The 17,455-nt window shown below is 41.3% G+C and overlaps 1 protein-coding gene across 1 annotated transcript in view; it reads right to left on the reverse strand.

The window, feature by feature from the left end:
* Pard3b (par-3 family cell polarity regulator beta) overlaps window positions 1–17,455 on the reverse strand; it is a 1,010,698-nt gene that overhangs the window by 299,268 nt on the left and 693,975 nt on the right. The window contains exons 17-18 of the mRNA XM_057761958.1: window positions 6,008–6,214; window positions 4,966–5,203 (exon numbers count right to left, since the gene is read on the reverse strand). Coding sequence (XP_057617941.1) covers window positions 4,966–5,203; window positions 6,008–6,214 — 445 coding nt within the window. The remainder of the gene's footprint in view (window positions 1–4,965; window positions 5,204–6,007; window positions 6,215–17,455) is intronic.

The raw sequence follows: 17,455 nt of genomic DNA on the forward strand, positions 1-17,455 counted from the left end.
AAGCTACACCAGAGCTCATGTTTAGGAATGTATTAGAGCAGTACAGACAATGGAAAAAATAATTGCATATTTAAGTCACATCTAACTCTGTGAGAACCTTAGAGCAATCAATCGCTTTTAAATAAGAAAGAAACTAAGTCAATAGCATCTGAACAACAGATGAGAATTAAAGCAAAATCTGTTGGCTAATGGTAACAGCTTTTGTGTTCTTTGTTGCTGAGAACGTGCATATAGCAGTAACTCCAATATGCTCACCAGCTCGGATGCAAAAGGCTATGGAAAACAGTTGCTATTTTTATCCCAAAGATAAAATCTAACCCCACCTCTCAGCTCTTAATTTTGCTAGAGTAGTGAAAGGGAGCAAGAGCCAAGTGCTGTGGGTCTGGAGAATCCAGGGCTTGTGGCTCCTACTCTGTGGAAATAGGGAGAGTACTGGGAAGAAGGGAAGAGATAGCCCCGCACTGGACACCTGGAGTCATGTAACAAAAAATACAGTCAGGATTTAACTTGACGACAATCTCAGAAACTGGCCATGTGTGTCTCTGAGAGTTTTCATATTTACAGATTATTGCAGTTAAATCATGTTTATCGTTTTTTCTTTAATATCCCAAAGAGGAAACTTGTCCTTATAAATTATCATGGCATTGTAAAAGCAGTAATAATACTTATGATAATGACTGTGCTGGTTTCGTTGATACCAATTAGTAACAGTCTTAGAGGCTTGAATAACACATATGGATGAAAATTAAGGGGCTAGCCTGAGGAAATCATTTCCTTGTTCTTTCCAGCGTACACAGGCTGCTCATAGTCCTGGGCTCATTTTCCCCCTTCTTCCACTTTCACAGCAAGCGTGCTGCATTTCTCTGCACCATGCTTCCTTGTCTTCCACTTAGGCTTGTAAGGCCCTGCGACTGACTCTACTGGAGGAAACTCAGGACAGCGGCCTTGGCTCCGGGTGGCAGAGCTGCCGTCCTCCTGTCTTCTGCAACCTTAATTCTCCCTTGTCAAATAACACATATACAGATGCTGTGGAATATTTAGGGACATTTTGTTCATTACTGAATATATATTGCCTGTGAAACATAGTTCTAAGTAGATTATATAATTAATCAAATATGTTTTCCACTGTGGTAGTAGAGCCAATTAATATTCTCAGTTTTTAGAAGAAGAAACTAAAGTGAAGAGATTAGTTTGCTTAATATTCCCTAGCTGGAGCATGCAGGGGCTGAGATTTAGATCAGAAGTCCTTATGCGGAGCCTGAACTTGCAACCATTCAACTCCATAATTTCACAGACAAAATTCTCACATGATTTACTGTCATAATTATTGCCAACATGCTTACATTACAGACTACAACTTTCTTTACTAGAAATATTTTATGTATTTATTTACCTTAGTGTATGCATACGTACATAGATGCTGTCCATTCATGAGTGTATGTGTATTCCCTCATGTATGTGTGTGTACGTATGTGAGAGTACATGTGTAAATGTGTGTGCACATATGTGAAAGCCCAAAGTTGAAGCTGAATTCTTCCTTGATTGCCTTTCACCTTACACATAGAGACAGGGTCTCTCAGTTGAACCCAGAATGTGCTAATTTGATTCGTCTAACTTGCCAGCTTACACTGAAGATCCTGTCACCACCAGGGATCATAGGAGGGCTACCCTGTTGTGGACTAGAGTATTTGCTTACTCAAGCAAATATGTGTTACATCTGGTTGTGCTGGAGAGTAAGTGTTTAACTATGTAAAGATGTGTTGCTGTTTCATCTTGCCTGCCTAAGGTACCTGACTGGTCTAATAAAAAGCCAAAAGACCAATAGGTAGGCCATGGAGATATAGATGGGGTTTGTGGGCAGAGAGAAAAGGAAAGCCAGCCAACTAGGGCTAGCCAGCCATTCACAGAGGAATGGAAAGCAGGATGGCAGGATGAACAGTGTGTAGGGGAGGTAAACAAGCCTCAGGGCAGCACAGAGATGAACAGAAATGGGTTAATTGATGTTAAAGAAAAAGTTAGCTAGAAACAGGTATGAGTCTGAAATTCATAGTTGACAATAAGTCTCCGTGTCTTGATTTGGGAGCTGGCTGGCAGTCCAAGAAAATCTGCTACACTACCTGCCCAGGGTTTGTGTGTATTCTGAGGGTTTGAATTCTGGCCTTCATATTGGCATTCAAGCCATAGCCATCTTCCCAGCATCAACTGCTTATGGCATCTGATGAGCATAATAATGATACCTGGGCTCCAAAATTTAAGGTGACAAAGGAAGGGCAGTGTCTAGATGGCCCAGAGGGGAGAGTCACTCGACTATAGTCTAGCCTAGAGTCACGCTGAGCAGAAAAGGCACTGCCTTAGACTGAGCCCCTGAAGTACACTAAAACCAGAACGTGGCCACTTGGATACATATTACAAGATCAAAATGGACAAGTTTTTAAAATATCAGGAGGCTCACAGTAAGCAATCAGTAGTGGTCCTGTCCTTGAGACACAATGGTGAAGAAGTCCCTTCTCCAGTCACTCTGGATAAAGCTGCTTACAGCAGCCAATCCACTTTGCGGTCCCTGCTTTTGCTCTCTTCATTCCTTCCCTGTTTATGGAGCCCACCCCTTCTGCTTAGCTTGTCCATGTGTCTTTCTTCTGTAGGTGAGATTCACAAATCAATAACAAAAGATTTGATCTTTAAATTTGAAATCTTTTTTTTTATTATCCAATGATTTCTAGGGTATTGGACCTGCTAGAGTAATGAGAATGGCTCCCATAGACTGACACGTTTGAATGTTTTGTTTCTAGTTGGTAGAGTTATTAAAGGATTAGGAAATGTGGCCCTGTTAGAGGAGATGTGTAACTGGGGGTGGCCTTTGAGGTTTCAAAAGAAGCCTGCCATTCTCAGTGCTCTCTCTGCTTCCTGATTGTAGTTTTAATATGTGAGCTCTCCTCTCTTCCTGCCGCCATGCCTTTGTTCCCCTGCCATGGACTCTAACTCTTTGAGGTCTAATTAAACATTTTCTTTTTATAAGTTGTCTTGGTGCCGGTGTTTTATCACAGCAATAGAAAAGTAACTAACAGAGGTAACCTCAGCAAGGCTGCACAGCAGCTCTTATTACAATGTGTCCAGGGGCAAAGTTGCTACTGGGACTTTAAGGCACATACTGGAAGCAGCATTACTGGAACACTGGCTGTGTAACAGGATGCTCAGAGCTGGCCCTACTAGTTTTGTCCTTTAAATGTCATTTTGTTGTTCTAAGGCTCTCTCTCTCTCTCTCTCGCTCTCTCTCTCTCTCTCCACACACACACACACACACACACACACACACACACACACACACACACACGTGCGGAAGAAGGAAGAAAACAGGAAGGGAGGGAAGGAAAGAAGGAATAAGAGAATTGAATTGTCTTTTCTATCTAAAATTATTAGTTGAAGATTTCATACTGAGAACAACTGGTATCCCCCAGTGTGTTTAAGAGACAGATACTCTAATGTTTTATACAAGTTGCTTAAATACGTTATTTGTCATCCACAGCAAAGCAGGATGGCGACTGGTAGTTTTGATAGGGAATTATAGAAATAGTCATGGAATGGGTACCTCTACCTTACTTCCTGCCCCAACCCACTTCCCCTCTTCCCTAAAAGAAGAAAAAGGGTACAAGAAAATCCTAGAATTAGGAAGTGACTTTGTAAACTCTTCTGTTTCGTGAGCAGCAAACCTTTTCTGGTCTTCTCCCTTGACCTAAGCATGACAGCATGCTTGAGGGAGTCTGGTATGTCCTAGGTAGGAAGGCAAACTGGCGCCCTAGAGAAGTCTTGGGGAGCAAGGCTAGTAATGACATCCATGTGGTAGGAGGCGGGGAAGAAAGGGGAGCAACTGCACTTGAGTGATGTTGGAGGGGCAAGGATGGGTGATGATAGAAGGCTGGGCAGGTGCTGCTGTAGCGACCACAGAGTTAAGCTTTCTCTGGCTCCATCTAAGAAGTCTAGGTAGATGATGATGGTGATGATGACGTTGCCACCACTGCGCTGCTGATGCTCAGGTCACTGCCTTCTCTCACCATCTACAAAGCTTGGGCAAGGGGACTCTGTGCACACTACCCAAGGTAAGCAATCCCGAGGAAGTCAGCCATGGAAACGAGTTCCACCAGCAGCAACTGTTATCCTAACAGGCTTGCTCCTGAACAATCCACAAAGGTGTTCATGAAGGAGCCCTGGTAGTCGGCTTGTACCACCTAAGCCAGTTGAAACCTCCTCCTTTCCCTGCATACGGCTCCACAGACAGGGAAGTTATGCCCGGGGACAAGGTATATTCTAGTTACATGGAAATAGCGGTGCAAGCCTCTGACCAAATGACCAGAAATCAGTCAGATCACTGGGAAACCGGAATGAAAAAAATAGCTTTGCAGAGTGTTTTTGGAGGGCATTGGTAAAGAAGAAACAGGATGTATTCTGACTGTGTGCTGCTTAGTGCTTTGGCTACCAAACATGGCATCTCATCTTCCAGGCCCCCACAGGAAGGAATGATGCTAACCTCAGTCTGAAATAAGTAGAAGGAAGATGTGTGAGGCTTACGACTGAGATGTGGAAGCTCAGGGATTGAGGCCCAGGATCATACGGCCCTCATTGTAGGGCCATCTCTAGTGCATCAGAAGCCACAGGATGACATATAAGCTAGTCTTTTGTTTTCACTGTGCACAGGGACATACAAGGAACACTTCCTCTGCCCTACTTGGCACTGGCCTCTTAACAACAAGCTTATGACCGCTGCCCGTCATCATCACAGTCTTCAGGGGACACCCAAAAAGCTTTTTGTGCTTCCTTTGCAAAAAATAAAAATAAAAACCAGAGTCATAGCCTTGATTTTTATGAGTATAACTGAAGATGAAAGGACACTTGAACCTTTTTCAGAACATACACAAAGGAGTGATTTAGCTGGGAGAAGCAAAGCCAAGGACTTATGCAGCCGGCTCTTACCTCAGCATGGCACCGAATCCCTTCTTCTTCATTTTCCTCTCTGGGTCTTCACTCTCCTCTTTCTGCTTTTTTTCCTTGATTTTCAGCTTGCCCTTTCCCTTTTTCTTCTCCTTCTCCTTTGGCTTTTTTACTTTCCTGCCTTTATTTTCCATATTGTCTAGTTCGGGGTTTCCCTGAGGGGCAGGCTCACAATTCAGAGCTCCGTGGCCAGAGTGCGAGCTCTTATCAGAGAGACCGTCTGTAGAGAGAAAAACCACTGTCAGTGGTCAGGGGTACTTATGTTAGGGTATATGTATCTTATCAGAGAGACCGTCTGTAGAGAGAAAAACCACTGTCAGTGGTCAGGGGTACTTATGGTTAGGGTATATGTATCTCAAAATGTAAAATGCAGAGAGACAAATAGAAGTGCTCAGTGTTCTACCTGACCACGTGGCTACTTGTACCATTTGAAGTAGGATTCCCAGTCCTGGGCATGTCAATCAATCTTTAAGGTTAGGAGTGGGGCACACTGGGTGCTAGTTGGTAGCACAAAAGGCTTGAAATGGGGTGAAGCGCCAATCTCCCTGGAAGCTGGCTGGTTAACCTCCATCAGCTCCAAAAGCCCACACGCTGGGAAACAAACTGGGTGAGTTTTCTTCCAAGAGAGGTTTTTTTTTGAGTATAAATATAGCCCACTGCTTCTACGCAATTAATGCAGACAGTCCTCTGGTTGATGTTGCTTTTAATGATTCAAATAAGAATGCCAAGAAATGCATGCTTAGTGCTCCTGCCCTAAGGGTAAATGACAGTTGGTCCTTTTAGGGACATGAACGAGAACATTTTTTTTTTCAGTTTGCACTGTGATAAAAATTGCACATTGCATTCTCCAATCCCATGTTCGTTAAGCCAAAGGGCAAAACATATTGGGAAAATGAATTACTTTTAATATCAAAAATATAATTGTGATCCTTAAATCATTTTTTTCAGTAGTTAGTGCAATTCTCACTTATGACTTGCAGATGCTAATGAGAGAAAGGACCCATTGAGGGGCATAGGGCCCTACCAGCTTCTGCCTCCTCCGGCCCATCGTAAGATTTGTCGATGGCTGCTCTGAAGCTCTCGTTGCAGCCCCGGCCTCGCACCATGTGTGGTCTGGGCCTGTGGAAGGGCAGATCACTCTTCCTGACTTCAGCCACCGCCGTCTGCAGGCTCTCCAAGGAACTGGACTTTTTCAAACCCAGAGTTGGACCAAAATCTTTGTTTGGAGGGTCTGGAAGAAAAAGGGTGAAAGGTCAGCCCTCCAGCAGTGCACTATGGTAGAAATACATGTTATTCTAAGACTGTTTCTTCCCGGGAAGCTTTGAAAAGAGGGTGTTAAATTAGTAAACATTGGTGGCTAAACTCCAGCTTGGCCATTAATTTTGGTCATTTTGGGGAAAGGGAATGGATTGACATCTCATAGCCTCAGTTTCTTTTTGTACAGCTGTGGTAAGCTTTTAGATGACATTATTCAAATCTGTTTAACACATGAAACAGATATATATATATATATATGCACATAGGTGTGTATACATTTGAATTCGAAAAATTACTATCTACAGATAACATGTTTGAGAATATATACACCCATGTGCACACATATGGACAGAGAGACAGACAAACTCTATGTAGACCAGAATGACCTCGAATTCACAGAGATTTGCCTACTTCTGCTTCTGCCTCTGGAGTCGCGAGGACACAGGCGCTCGCCACCACTCCCAGTCAGAGGCACACAAGCTCACAATGAACCTAGCACGGTAAGTGTTCCCTCTGTGAACTCAGCCTTGCCTTCTCATCCTCTGTACCTGGAATTACTGCCAGAGTTGTTTATGTGATTGGCCTAGAAATCAAGGACCATGAATGGTAAGGATTTTCATAATTAAATTCTTTACATTATCCTAAAGATGACTAATGCATGGCGGATGAAATTTATTTAGTCTGCAAATAAAGCAAAGCAAGCAAGGAAAGAGATTCTCCTCGTGCTGCTGCTGCAGGTGGATTTCAGTGTGGACCCCAGAAAAGTGCCTCTTTTTAATGTTATTTTTTGTGGGTGTGAACTTTTAATATAATTTTGTTGCTAAAATACTCAGAGGCTTAATACAGCAAGTGTTGACTTCAGCTTCTTTGTAAAGAATAGAAAAATCACAAGAAGACAGTGGCTTTACTCTTTTAGTTAAACAAAACAACCTATCAAAGAGCCAGTCGTGTACAAAGAAAACCTAGAACTACAACAGAAATTTAGAAAGCCACATTCAGAGACACATGGTTTGTATCATTACAAACTAATAAGTGCAGAGCAGAGAAGTAGAGCCTAAGGAGCCTTTGGTGCTCACTGTCTTCTTGGACAGTTTGCCTTGCCCTCGGCCTGCCCTACTCCACTCTACTCCTTGACCTCCACTCTTGCTTGAGCTAGTCTCCTTATCATCAATGACAAGATTAAGTGAGAGAAATACCAGTAGCCAATTGGCCACTTAAAAGATAGAAAGGATTCCATTAAAGCTTTTGTCTTGGCAGTCAAGCTGTTCCCCCTCGCCTCACTGCTTTCCTCCAGGAACCAGGAAGACTTTGCATCAAGAGTGGCACCACTGGAAGTGATGGACTCCGCAGATTGTCCGTGCATGGGGCATGAGCATGTACGGAGCATTGTGTATGTAGCAACTTCAATGCACGCCACACCCTAAGGCATTTAAAGACGAAAACAAGTAATGCGTTAAAGTGACACCCTTCAGCTCCTCACTGGGCACTGAGCAGAGGCAGTCCAATTGTAGCCCTGTGCCACCCACTTTTCACAACCTCAAGATGTGTTCTGCAGCTGCCATCTACTTGAGTATGGTTTCCTCATCTCTGAAATGGGACTTTTAGTCTAGACGAGCCCTAGAGCCCACCCAGCTGAGCCAGCACACTGTGACAACTGCATATTGCCTTATGGCTTCACCATTAACTTACAAGAAGCAGCCTCACACTGTGAACAATACACACGACGACAATAAACACCGCATTTTATAGATAACAGTGCATATTTAATAAAAGAAACTGAGAAGAGACTGAGAAAAATACAAGGAAATTCAGGAACAAATTGCAGGTGCTATTTGCAAGCATAAATACCAAGGCCACACTTCTGTTAAATCCAGAAAAAGGCACTTTCCCCCAATTCACAGCAAGGAAGGATAGCTGGGGAAAAAATAGAATCAAGTAAGACCATTTCTGACAAGAAAAACAAGAGATAACATAGAGGTGTGGGAATATTGAAACAACAGAAAGAGCTTTAGAATTTACAGAAAATATTTTTTAGCCTCAATCCCTAGGGATGTCTGGCATAAAACTTGGTGAAAATATGAAAAAAAGAGCTAACTGAGAAAGCCTAGATCTCTGTCAACAACAGCAGCCATCTTTTATTTATTAATTGCCACTCGGGAGATTATATTAGAGCCCAAACCGTAAGCATTCACATCAACCTTTAGCAATAAATTCCAGGGAACTTGAAAGTGAATAAATCATTGGAGATATGAGGCATGTTATCTAAAAAGAGCCTTCCTACATCTCAGGAAGAAGTTTTGAGCAGGAACAAATGAACAGCCACTGATTCTAAGAGAACCAGGGGAAAAGAGTCAAGGATTTTATTAATTAATTAATTAATTTATTATTATTATTATTATTATTATTTTTTTTTTTTGGTTTTTCGAGACAGGGTTTCTCTGTGGTTTTTTTGGAGCCTGTCCTGGAACTAGTTCTGTAGACCAGGCTGGTCTCGAACTCACAGAGATCCGCCTGCCTCTGCCTCCCGAGTGCTGGGATTAAAGGCATGCGCCACCACCGCCTGGCGAGTCAAGGATTTTATAAGATTGGCAGAGCTGACAATAGATGAGCATGTGCCTGTGTGTGTACATGCATGTGCTTCCTGACGAGAAACTGCACCTAAGACACATAGGGTCTGGACACTGGGCACCATTAGACCCTAAGACGCATAGTAGAACTAAAATCAAAAGGTAAGGCTCATTTCTGGACCTTTACTTTGAGAGAGACCAGGGTTCTCCTCTTGGAAAAAAAAATAATTCTATTCATTCCTAGAGTAATCAGAAGGAAGAAATGGAAGAGACACTGATCTTAGCTTTTTGAGCCCTCAAACTAGAAAGTCCCCTTTAAGGAGCTGCAGATGCTCTGACCCAGGCTGGATCTTCTGGAGCTGGGGGACTTTGCCATAAATCACCAGACCCCTGTGTATGCTTCACACTAGGTCAGGGTTACCAGCCTGGGAGGTGTCAGCTGGTGAGTGTCAGCACTAAGACCCACCGAATCTCTTGGAGGGAAGTGCCCTATCAGGAGGAGCTTTATGGAGCAGGAGGGGCCCAAATCCCTCTTCCCCACCCCTAGCCTCACCAATGTGGGTTTAGACTGACAATGTACAGGAAATTTTACAGCTTTCAGGATGAGTTGGTTCCCACTTTATTTTAGGCCTCACCATTTACACACAGAGATGAAATTCCTTTTCCCAGGCTCCCTCGAAAAGTAGAGGTCTCCTTGAAGGAATATATAAAATGAGCAATTTATCAAAATCAAAACCTCAGCTATTGAAACCCATTGAAGTCCCCCCCAAATGTGATGACTCTTCACATTTTCCTTTGTGGTTGAAGTGATGGAGGCTGTGGCCGATTATAAGCAATTGTCTGGGCCAGTGATCTATGGGTACCAGGTGTTATTCGTCTCGGAATGGACCTTGTCCAGATTTGAGCACTTGCTGTCCCATTTTGAGTATTCACAGAAGTAATTTGTGGTTGAGTGTTTGACGATTTCCTGGCCATCTTGGGTGGGTTGCAAATGCCAATCTTTACAGCAAAGTTTTCATTTTTCAGACTTCTCTATCAGGTGGCCATGGTCTTTAGGTTTTAATAAACTTTCTGTTCCCTCACAAACATGAACTTGGCACATATGGACATCATGAAGGAAATGAGAGATTTATGAAGAATATTAAAAGAAAGCGTTTAGTTAATAAATAAAAAATAATTCCTGGGAAGTTATAATAAAATATTCTGAACACATTCACTCGCATTCTTCCAAAAAAAAATACAGAATCAAAACAACCTCAAACTAAAACCAGATAGAGTCATCAAGATGGATGGCTGTTTATGTCTACACAAGACAGTTACATTACACCATCTAAGGTCCAGGGAATGGCCAGGTGGGGGTAACGTAACAGCCGTAGGTTATGGGAAATGACTGTGAGCTGTTATCTGAGCAAGACATGGCCACTGTACTCACGACCTCACAGAAGCTATGGATATTTGCACTGGGTGTGTGTAAGGATGGATCAGGGGCTTTTGCTCTTACTACTGAGCTATTTGTTACTCCTAGGTTCAGTAAAAGGGGAGTCACTAGCCTTCAGCTTTGTACCCACTGATGACCACACTAGGTTCCAGTGGATAGTTCTGGCCCAGTGGTCACACAGAGGGCCTTGATTAAACTAAACGGGTCACAAAACAAGCAAGAGCCAGGAGGTAGGGAAGGAAACTGGTAAGGGTAAGAATTTAGTAGGGACAGGGGAATGTAGAAGAGAGTGTGGGAGAGCAATCAGAATACATTGTATACATGCATAAAATATTGAAATAACACAACTAACCAATAATATATATGTAGTAAAATAAAAAGGAAAGATATTTGAAGGAGCTGTGCAGTCATTTTTCTCCTAAAGAAGTGCTGCCGCTCAGTGAAGAACCATCTGTAGAGTTTAGTTCTCTGACCAGCTGCTCGCAGGAAAACAGCAGGTCTCACCTACGGACCAGGTGAAGGATCTGGGACACAAAGGCATTTGACCTTTCTTTATTATTAAAGTGTGTGGGTGCACGGACTAAAGGACTCATTTGGAGGCCCAATAACCTAATATAAGTGGCAAACATTCCTATCTAGAAAATTATATCCCTGAATTCCACCTAACCTTTCTTGGCCTTGCCGAAGGTGTATTCTCAGCCCAGAGAAACAGTCGGTGCTTAGGGTAGAGCTAGAGGAACAGGCAGGTGGGGGAGTCAAGGCATGTGGATACCTTCCCTGGATTCAGTGCTATGAGGTTCAAGTTTTACTGCTCAGGTAGAGAAGCAACATTCCAAAACAGATTCTTCAAACTTGGAGAATTATTTACTCTAGCTTCCTAGGTAGAGACCCCCATGTCAGTCCACACAGTGTAAGTCCGAGGACCCCTGACAGAGACTAGTTTCAGGCTGAGAATGGCTAGTGATTTAGACAACAGAGAATAGAACTGTCCAGAGAGATGTGGTCTGCAGTGAGCACTCACAGGAAAGCCGGAGGCAACTCAAGTGTCTGGCTGGTGTAGGAGGTCCTTCTGTATTTGTGTTGCTTTCATTGGTTACTAAAGAAACTGCCTTGGCCTAGTTGATAGGGCAGAACTCAGTAGGTTGGAAAGACAGAACAGAATTCTGGGAAGAAGAACAGAGTCAGGACGATGTCATGATTCTCCTGCCCGAGATGGATGCTGGTTAGACTCATGCTGGTAAGCCACAGTCAAGTGGCGATACACATTAATGGAGATGGGTTAAACTAATATGTGAGAGTTAGTCAATAAGAGGCTAGAGCTAATGGGCCAGGCAGAGTTTAAATGAATACAGTTTCTGTGTGGTTATTTCGGGTGTAAGCTAGCTGGGTGGGATGGAACAAAGGGCCCCTGCACTCCTTACAACATCCGACTCTGCTGAGACCCTGAATTATTCCTCTCTCTGTGCCTCAGTTTCCTCGTCTCTCAGATGAGGATAAGGCAAGATCAGGACCATCTTGGTGCATGGTGAGTTCTCATTAAGTATTTAGGTTAATGATGCCATTGTTACCCTGATGCTATGTCTCTACATCTCAAATTAATCTTGCCCTAGCGCAATTGAGTAAGTTCACACTACCAATGAATTCTTAAATGTGACCATGTCTTCCACAAGATGAAGAAAAAGACTTCACAAGGTATTTCTATCTTTAATTTTAAGAATCACAAGTAAAAGTGACATTTTATGTATATGGTGTATTGTATGTGTGTGGTGTAAGCATGTGAGTGTGCAAGTGTTCACACCTATACTCAATTGGCATTCTTTCCTACTGAGTCATGTGCACAGCTCAGAACTTACCTTTTAATAAACAATTCCTTATATTTTTTTCTTTTGAAATAGGACTATACATTCATTCGTACATCTCATAGAGTGGATATAGTTAGTAAGATTAATAGTGGCGACTTGGGTGCCCTACCCCTTAGGCTATAATCACTTAATTAGTCTCAGATTTCATTGGCAATGTTTAAACTTCCAACTCAAGCATTAAAATCACACAATAAAAGAAAGTCTAATCCAGAAGAGCAGTAATTGGGTCTTCCATTATTGATGAAATTTCCTAAATGCATTCTTATTAAAATATAAGAAATTATTTGAGAAGGTATTCACTTTTAGATACATGGTAAGTTGTTTTTCCCTCCTTGGTTGCAAATGTTATAATTAACATTATATTAATGTTTATATATTTATATGTATGAAATATATAACCTATGACTTCTATATCTAGTCATCACACACATAAATGTATAATAAAAACAATAAACAATGTACTAATTTGAAGTCTCATCTTGTCTTTGTTGGAATGGTGTTCTGCCCTCTCTGGATCTTAGGAAAGTGTGGTGATTATTGATTCCCCAGTAGAATGTTTTTCTGCAGGTTGGTGTGTGGCAGAGAGGAGTAGAGATGTGCTAGGAGAAAACTGAGAAGGGCTGTGGGGAAGAGATGGATCCTGTCTACACCAGGAGGCAGGGGCTCTGGAGTTGAAGGTGTGGTGGAGAATGGGCTCCTGCAAGTGGCTGCAGCATGACAAGAATCTGATGAAGCTGCAGTCTCCAGTGAACAGGGTTGAGGTGGGAGGAGAGGTACCTGCAAGCAGGCTACTGCAGGGCTAAGGGGAGAGAGGAGAGATCACAATGGAGAACAGGAAGACTACTGAGACTCATCTACCTGGTCCCAGCCTGGCAGTCACTGGTAGACAGTCTTTCTAGGTATCAGGGACGACACAAAGAATGGGATGGGATAGAAGGGAAGACTGGGAGGGTCTACAGTGTGAAGCTTCCAATATCAACGATCCTCAAAGTACTTACTGAAGATAAAGTTAGAGATCTGCCATCGCGCATTAGAGATAGGATTAAAATTGCAATGTTTTCCAGGAGTCTCAAAACGAAAATGGAGAAAGCCAAAAATTTGTCAAGATGGTTTGCTCTCATTACCAATTTGGCCTTGGATTATTATGAGCAATGAACTTAGGCAAACATCGAGAAACACTTCCCTGGTTTCATGGGGAGCTGTGATGTGAAATTAATAGCCTTAAAGCTCTACAAATGAAAAATTATCATAAATTCCAAGTAGGAAGTCACAATAGCACTTTACTCTCCCATATATTCTACTTTATCTTCCATTTTAGACTACATTTACTGAAAGTTTTGTGTATTTGATTTTTCAGTGGATTCCCTAGAGGCAAAACATCTTCTTGCTTTAATAGATATCATTGAAGACCCATTAGCCTTGAAAAAAATTATCTATAATCTCCAAATGTATAATTTCCCAAATTATGTTATCTGTGCTAACTGTGTCCATAATGGGTCTAATTACCTTCTTTCCTATCTCGGTATTCCAAATATTGATCATCAATCCAAGCTTATCAAATGCCCTGCTCCCTATTCATTACCTTGAGGCATAATGCAATCTGGATTTACATTATCTGCTGTCATTTGGATCTCAGTTCTCTTACTGGCAATTTCCAAGTTCTGTAAGAGCAGAGGTTGCTTTTCTTAGTCTCACAAATCCCAGAATCTTTTATCATTCCCTGAAACTCATGTCCAAATGTTCAATAATGAACTTCTCATTATGATTCATTCATTTGCATAATCTCTTCTACCCTGTCTCTAAACACTGTCTATTTTAAAGTAAAAATATTCAGAGAAAATATGGGACAATTTTGTGAACAAATACTCCTTTGATTATGAGGATGGACATGGCCCTTTAAGTGTCTGTCTTTTAGTGTTTGCAAAAGATTGCTATATACTTGAAACATCTTTCCCTCAAGTTCCTTATTTTATATCAACAGTCAAGATCTTAGGCTATGATGAGGTTTTTTTTTTCAAGACTCAAATTATAGTCAATAAATATAATGAATAGCTAATTCATTACACATACAAAATGCCACATTTTTAATTTCTGTGTTACAGATAAGAAATGTAATCCATGATTCAATCCATAGGAGCCAGCTTATTAAATATGTATGTATGCATGTATCTATCTATCTATCTATCTATCTATCTATCTATCTATCTATCTATCATCTATCTATCTATCTATCTATCTATCTATCTATCATCTATCTATCTATCTATCTGTATGTATCTATGTGTATGTATGTCTGTCTGTCTGTCTGTATCTATCTATCTATCTATCTATCTATCTATCTATCTATCTATCTATCTATCTATCTATCTATCTATCCATCCATCCATCCATCCATCCATCCATCCATCCATCCATCCATCCATCTATCTATCTATCTATCTATCTATCTATCTATCTATCTATCTATCTATCTCTACCTATGTACTTATCTATCATTCTTCCATCTGCCTGTCTAAAACAGTTGATAAAGCAACTGAAGAATACAACTTCTTCAATATACCAATTGTTTTCATGTTTTCCTTTTCTTCCTGTAAGCTTTCCTGAACTTTAAACATACCCACATAGGCCTGTAAAATAATAACCTACTCCAAAATTAAGGAACCAGTATTGATCTCTGAGAAGGGTAATGTTGCTGTTTTAAGGAAAATATTTATTTATCATGAAAGTAGAGGTAATAAACGAGCTCATTTCAAGGTCAAACAATCTGGTATTTCCTATGTATGAAGCTGGCTGGCTGGTGGTGTATCCCCAGATATGCACTCCGTCAAGGATGAATGTTAGAATGGGAACACACAGGTACAGGGGGTGGGCTAAGACATTCTGATGTCCTTCAGTGCAGGGAGATTTTCTAGCTGAAGAAGCCCCCTCTAGTGCTTCATTTCCTCCAAGCCCTCATACAGCATCTGTTCTTTGTTAACACAACCTTCCCACCCCCGACAGCTCTTTCCTGTCACTTTCAACGATTTAATATCTCCCACTCCACCGGTAATTACTCACTCATCTCTGTATTTGCCTTTCTTTTAGCACTAGTCATTCCTTCCCTTCCTTCTTTCTTTGTAACAGTAACCATTTCTCCCATTTCTACTTAGTGTGCACTTTGGTCGCATTTTTTATAACCAGAAGGAGAACAGTTCTGTCCTCCAGGCCTCCTTGTATACCTTAGCGGTGGGCTTTCCACTTGGAGCACAGGCTCCCCTTTATCTTCTTACTCTTCTGTGTTTCCGCTGTACATCTCCCTTCTGCTTTTGATTATTGAGTGTGTTATGTCTTTATGTGGGCTGTGTACCACAGCACTGCAAAAGCACACTATAAAGAATTCTAATACAGTTCTAATACAGTTAAAGCTCCCGCAGAAGTTAAAGCCTTAGCATAACTAGAAGTCCATATGTAACTGATTTGTAAAAGGTATTCTCACAAAAGTATTTTAAGACATACAAGTATGTTTGTGTTGTGTGTGTGTGTTTAAGTTTTCATTAGTTCTTTCAGAATTTCATAAAGTGGTTTCTGCATCATGTGTGTCCCTACCCCAATTCCCCCCAGACCCATCCATTTCCTATCTGCCCCATTGTGTGCGTACCAAACGTATGGGTGCTGCCTAGATATTCCTGGATACGTGGCCTACTAATGAAGCACTGTTAAAGAAAATGTACTCTCTCCCAGTAGTTTACAGCTAGCAGTGAGACATCATTCCCACCTCCCCTACATGCTGCAGTTTAGTCCGGCTTGAGCCTGAACAGGTCTTGCACATGCTGTTATAACCACCCCAAATCCACACAAGCAACTGCTCGCCTGTGTCTGGAAGACTCTGTTTCCTTGTGTCGTCAATCCTATCACCTCCCCTTCTACAATGATTCCTGACCCTGGGAGGGGCATGCAGTAATGTAGTATACGTGAACCACTCAGGGGTAGTCTGTATTTTTAAAGGCTAAACATTATTCTTATATTCCAAAGAGGTGGCAACCCACAGGTTGAGAACCCCAACTTAATATAACTATCATACATCCATATACATTCCTATACTGATATAATTTTGTTCTTCTTTATGCTGGAACAAAACTTGATTTTGTACATATGCTCTGTTTTCTTTGTTTTTCTGTTACTAGACATCTAGGTTGGTTCCATACCTGACTATTGTGAGTAGCACTGCAGTAAACATTGATGTGCGGGTACCTCTGCTATACTGACTTAAACTTGCTGGGAGACTTTCAAGCGGATACCTAGCAGTTGTGTAGCTAGGCCATAGGACAGACCTCTAAGAAGCCTCTGCATTGATGTCCCTGTGGACCCACTGATTTATGTTCCCACCAGTGATGCAGAAGGGTTCGTTTCTCTTGAATCCTCACCAGCATTTGCTGCTAGCTTCTATTGATTGTTGTCCTGACTGAGGAAGAGATGGAGTCTCCTGGTAGGTTTAATTTGCATTTCTGTGGGGACTCAGTGATGCTCCACACTGAAAGCAGCTTCCTGTGCCTCATCTTTTGGGAACTACCTGCTCTTCTTTAGCTTATTGATTGAGTTGTATGATTTCTTAGCATTCAGTTTTCCAACTTCCCTGTATATTTTATATGTGGTTCCACAGTTAAGAGAGGTAGTTCTTGACGATTTCCTTTCCTTCTAGATGCTGTCTCTTCACTAGATGCTTCCTTTGCTGGGTAGGGGCATTTTGATTTATCGTAATCTCATTTGTCAGTTGTTGGCATTATTTCCTGAGCTCTTGAAGTCGTTTTTCAGAAAGTCCTTGCCTATGTCTGTGTCTCCAAGAATTTTCCACTATTTCAGAGTTTTAGGTTTTGTACCAAGGTCTTTTCCCATTTGGAATAGATTTTTGTACAGGGAAAAAGGCGGTGTTAATTTTATTCCTCTACATGTAGATGTCCAATTTTTAAAGCAACATTTTCATTTTTCCAGAGTATAGTTTTGATATCTTTCTCAATGATCAGATGGCTACTATTTATTGATCTATATGATTATTTTGTGGGAATAATATGCATTTTTATTTTTATGGATCTTCAGTATAATTTGAACACAGGTATGGTGACAAGCCCAGTATTTTTCTTTTTGTCTTTAGTTGTTTGGATATCAATAGTCCTTGGGGCTTCCATTTGATTTTTAGAATTATTGCCTTCTATTTGTGTGAAGAATGTTGGAATATATTGAAATATAATGTTTTAAGGTATGTCTGAACTAGTTTCTGAATTTCATTGATATTTATTATAATATCTTCATTTTCAACTCTAATTTTATTTATTTGTGTCTTTCTTCCCTTTAGTTTGGCTAAATATTTATTG

The sequence above is a fragment of the Chionomys nivalis genome, chromosome 2, assembly GCF_950005125.1.
Source record: "Chionomys nivalis chromosome 2, mChiNiv1.1, whole genome shotgun sequence".
Classification (NCBI taxonomy): domain Eukaryota; kingdom Metazoa; phylum Chordata; class Mammalia; order Rodentia; family Cricetidae; genus Chionomys; species Chionomys nivalis.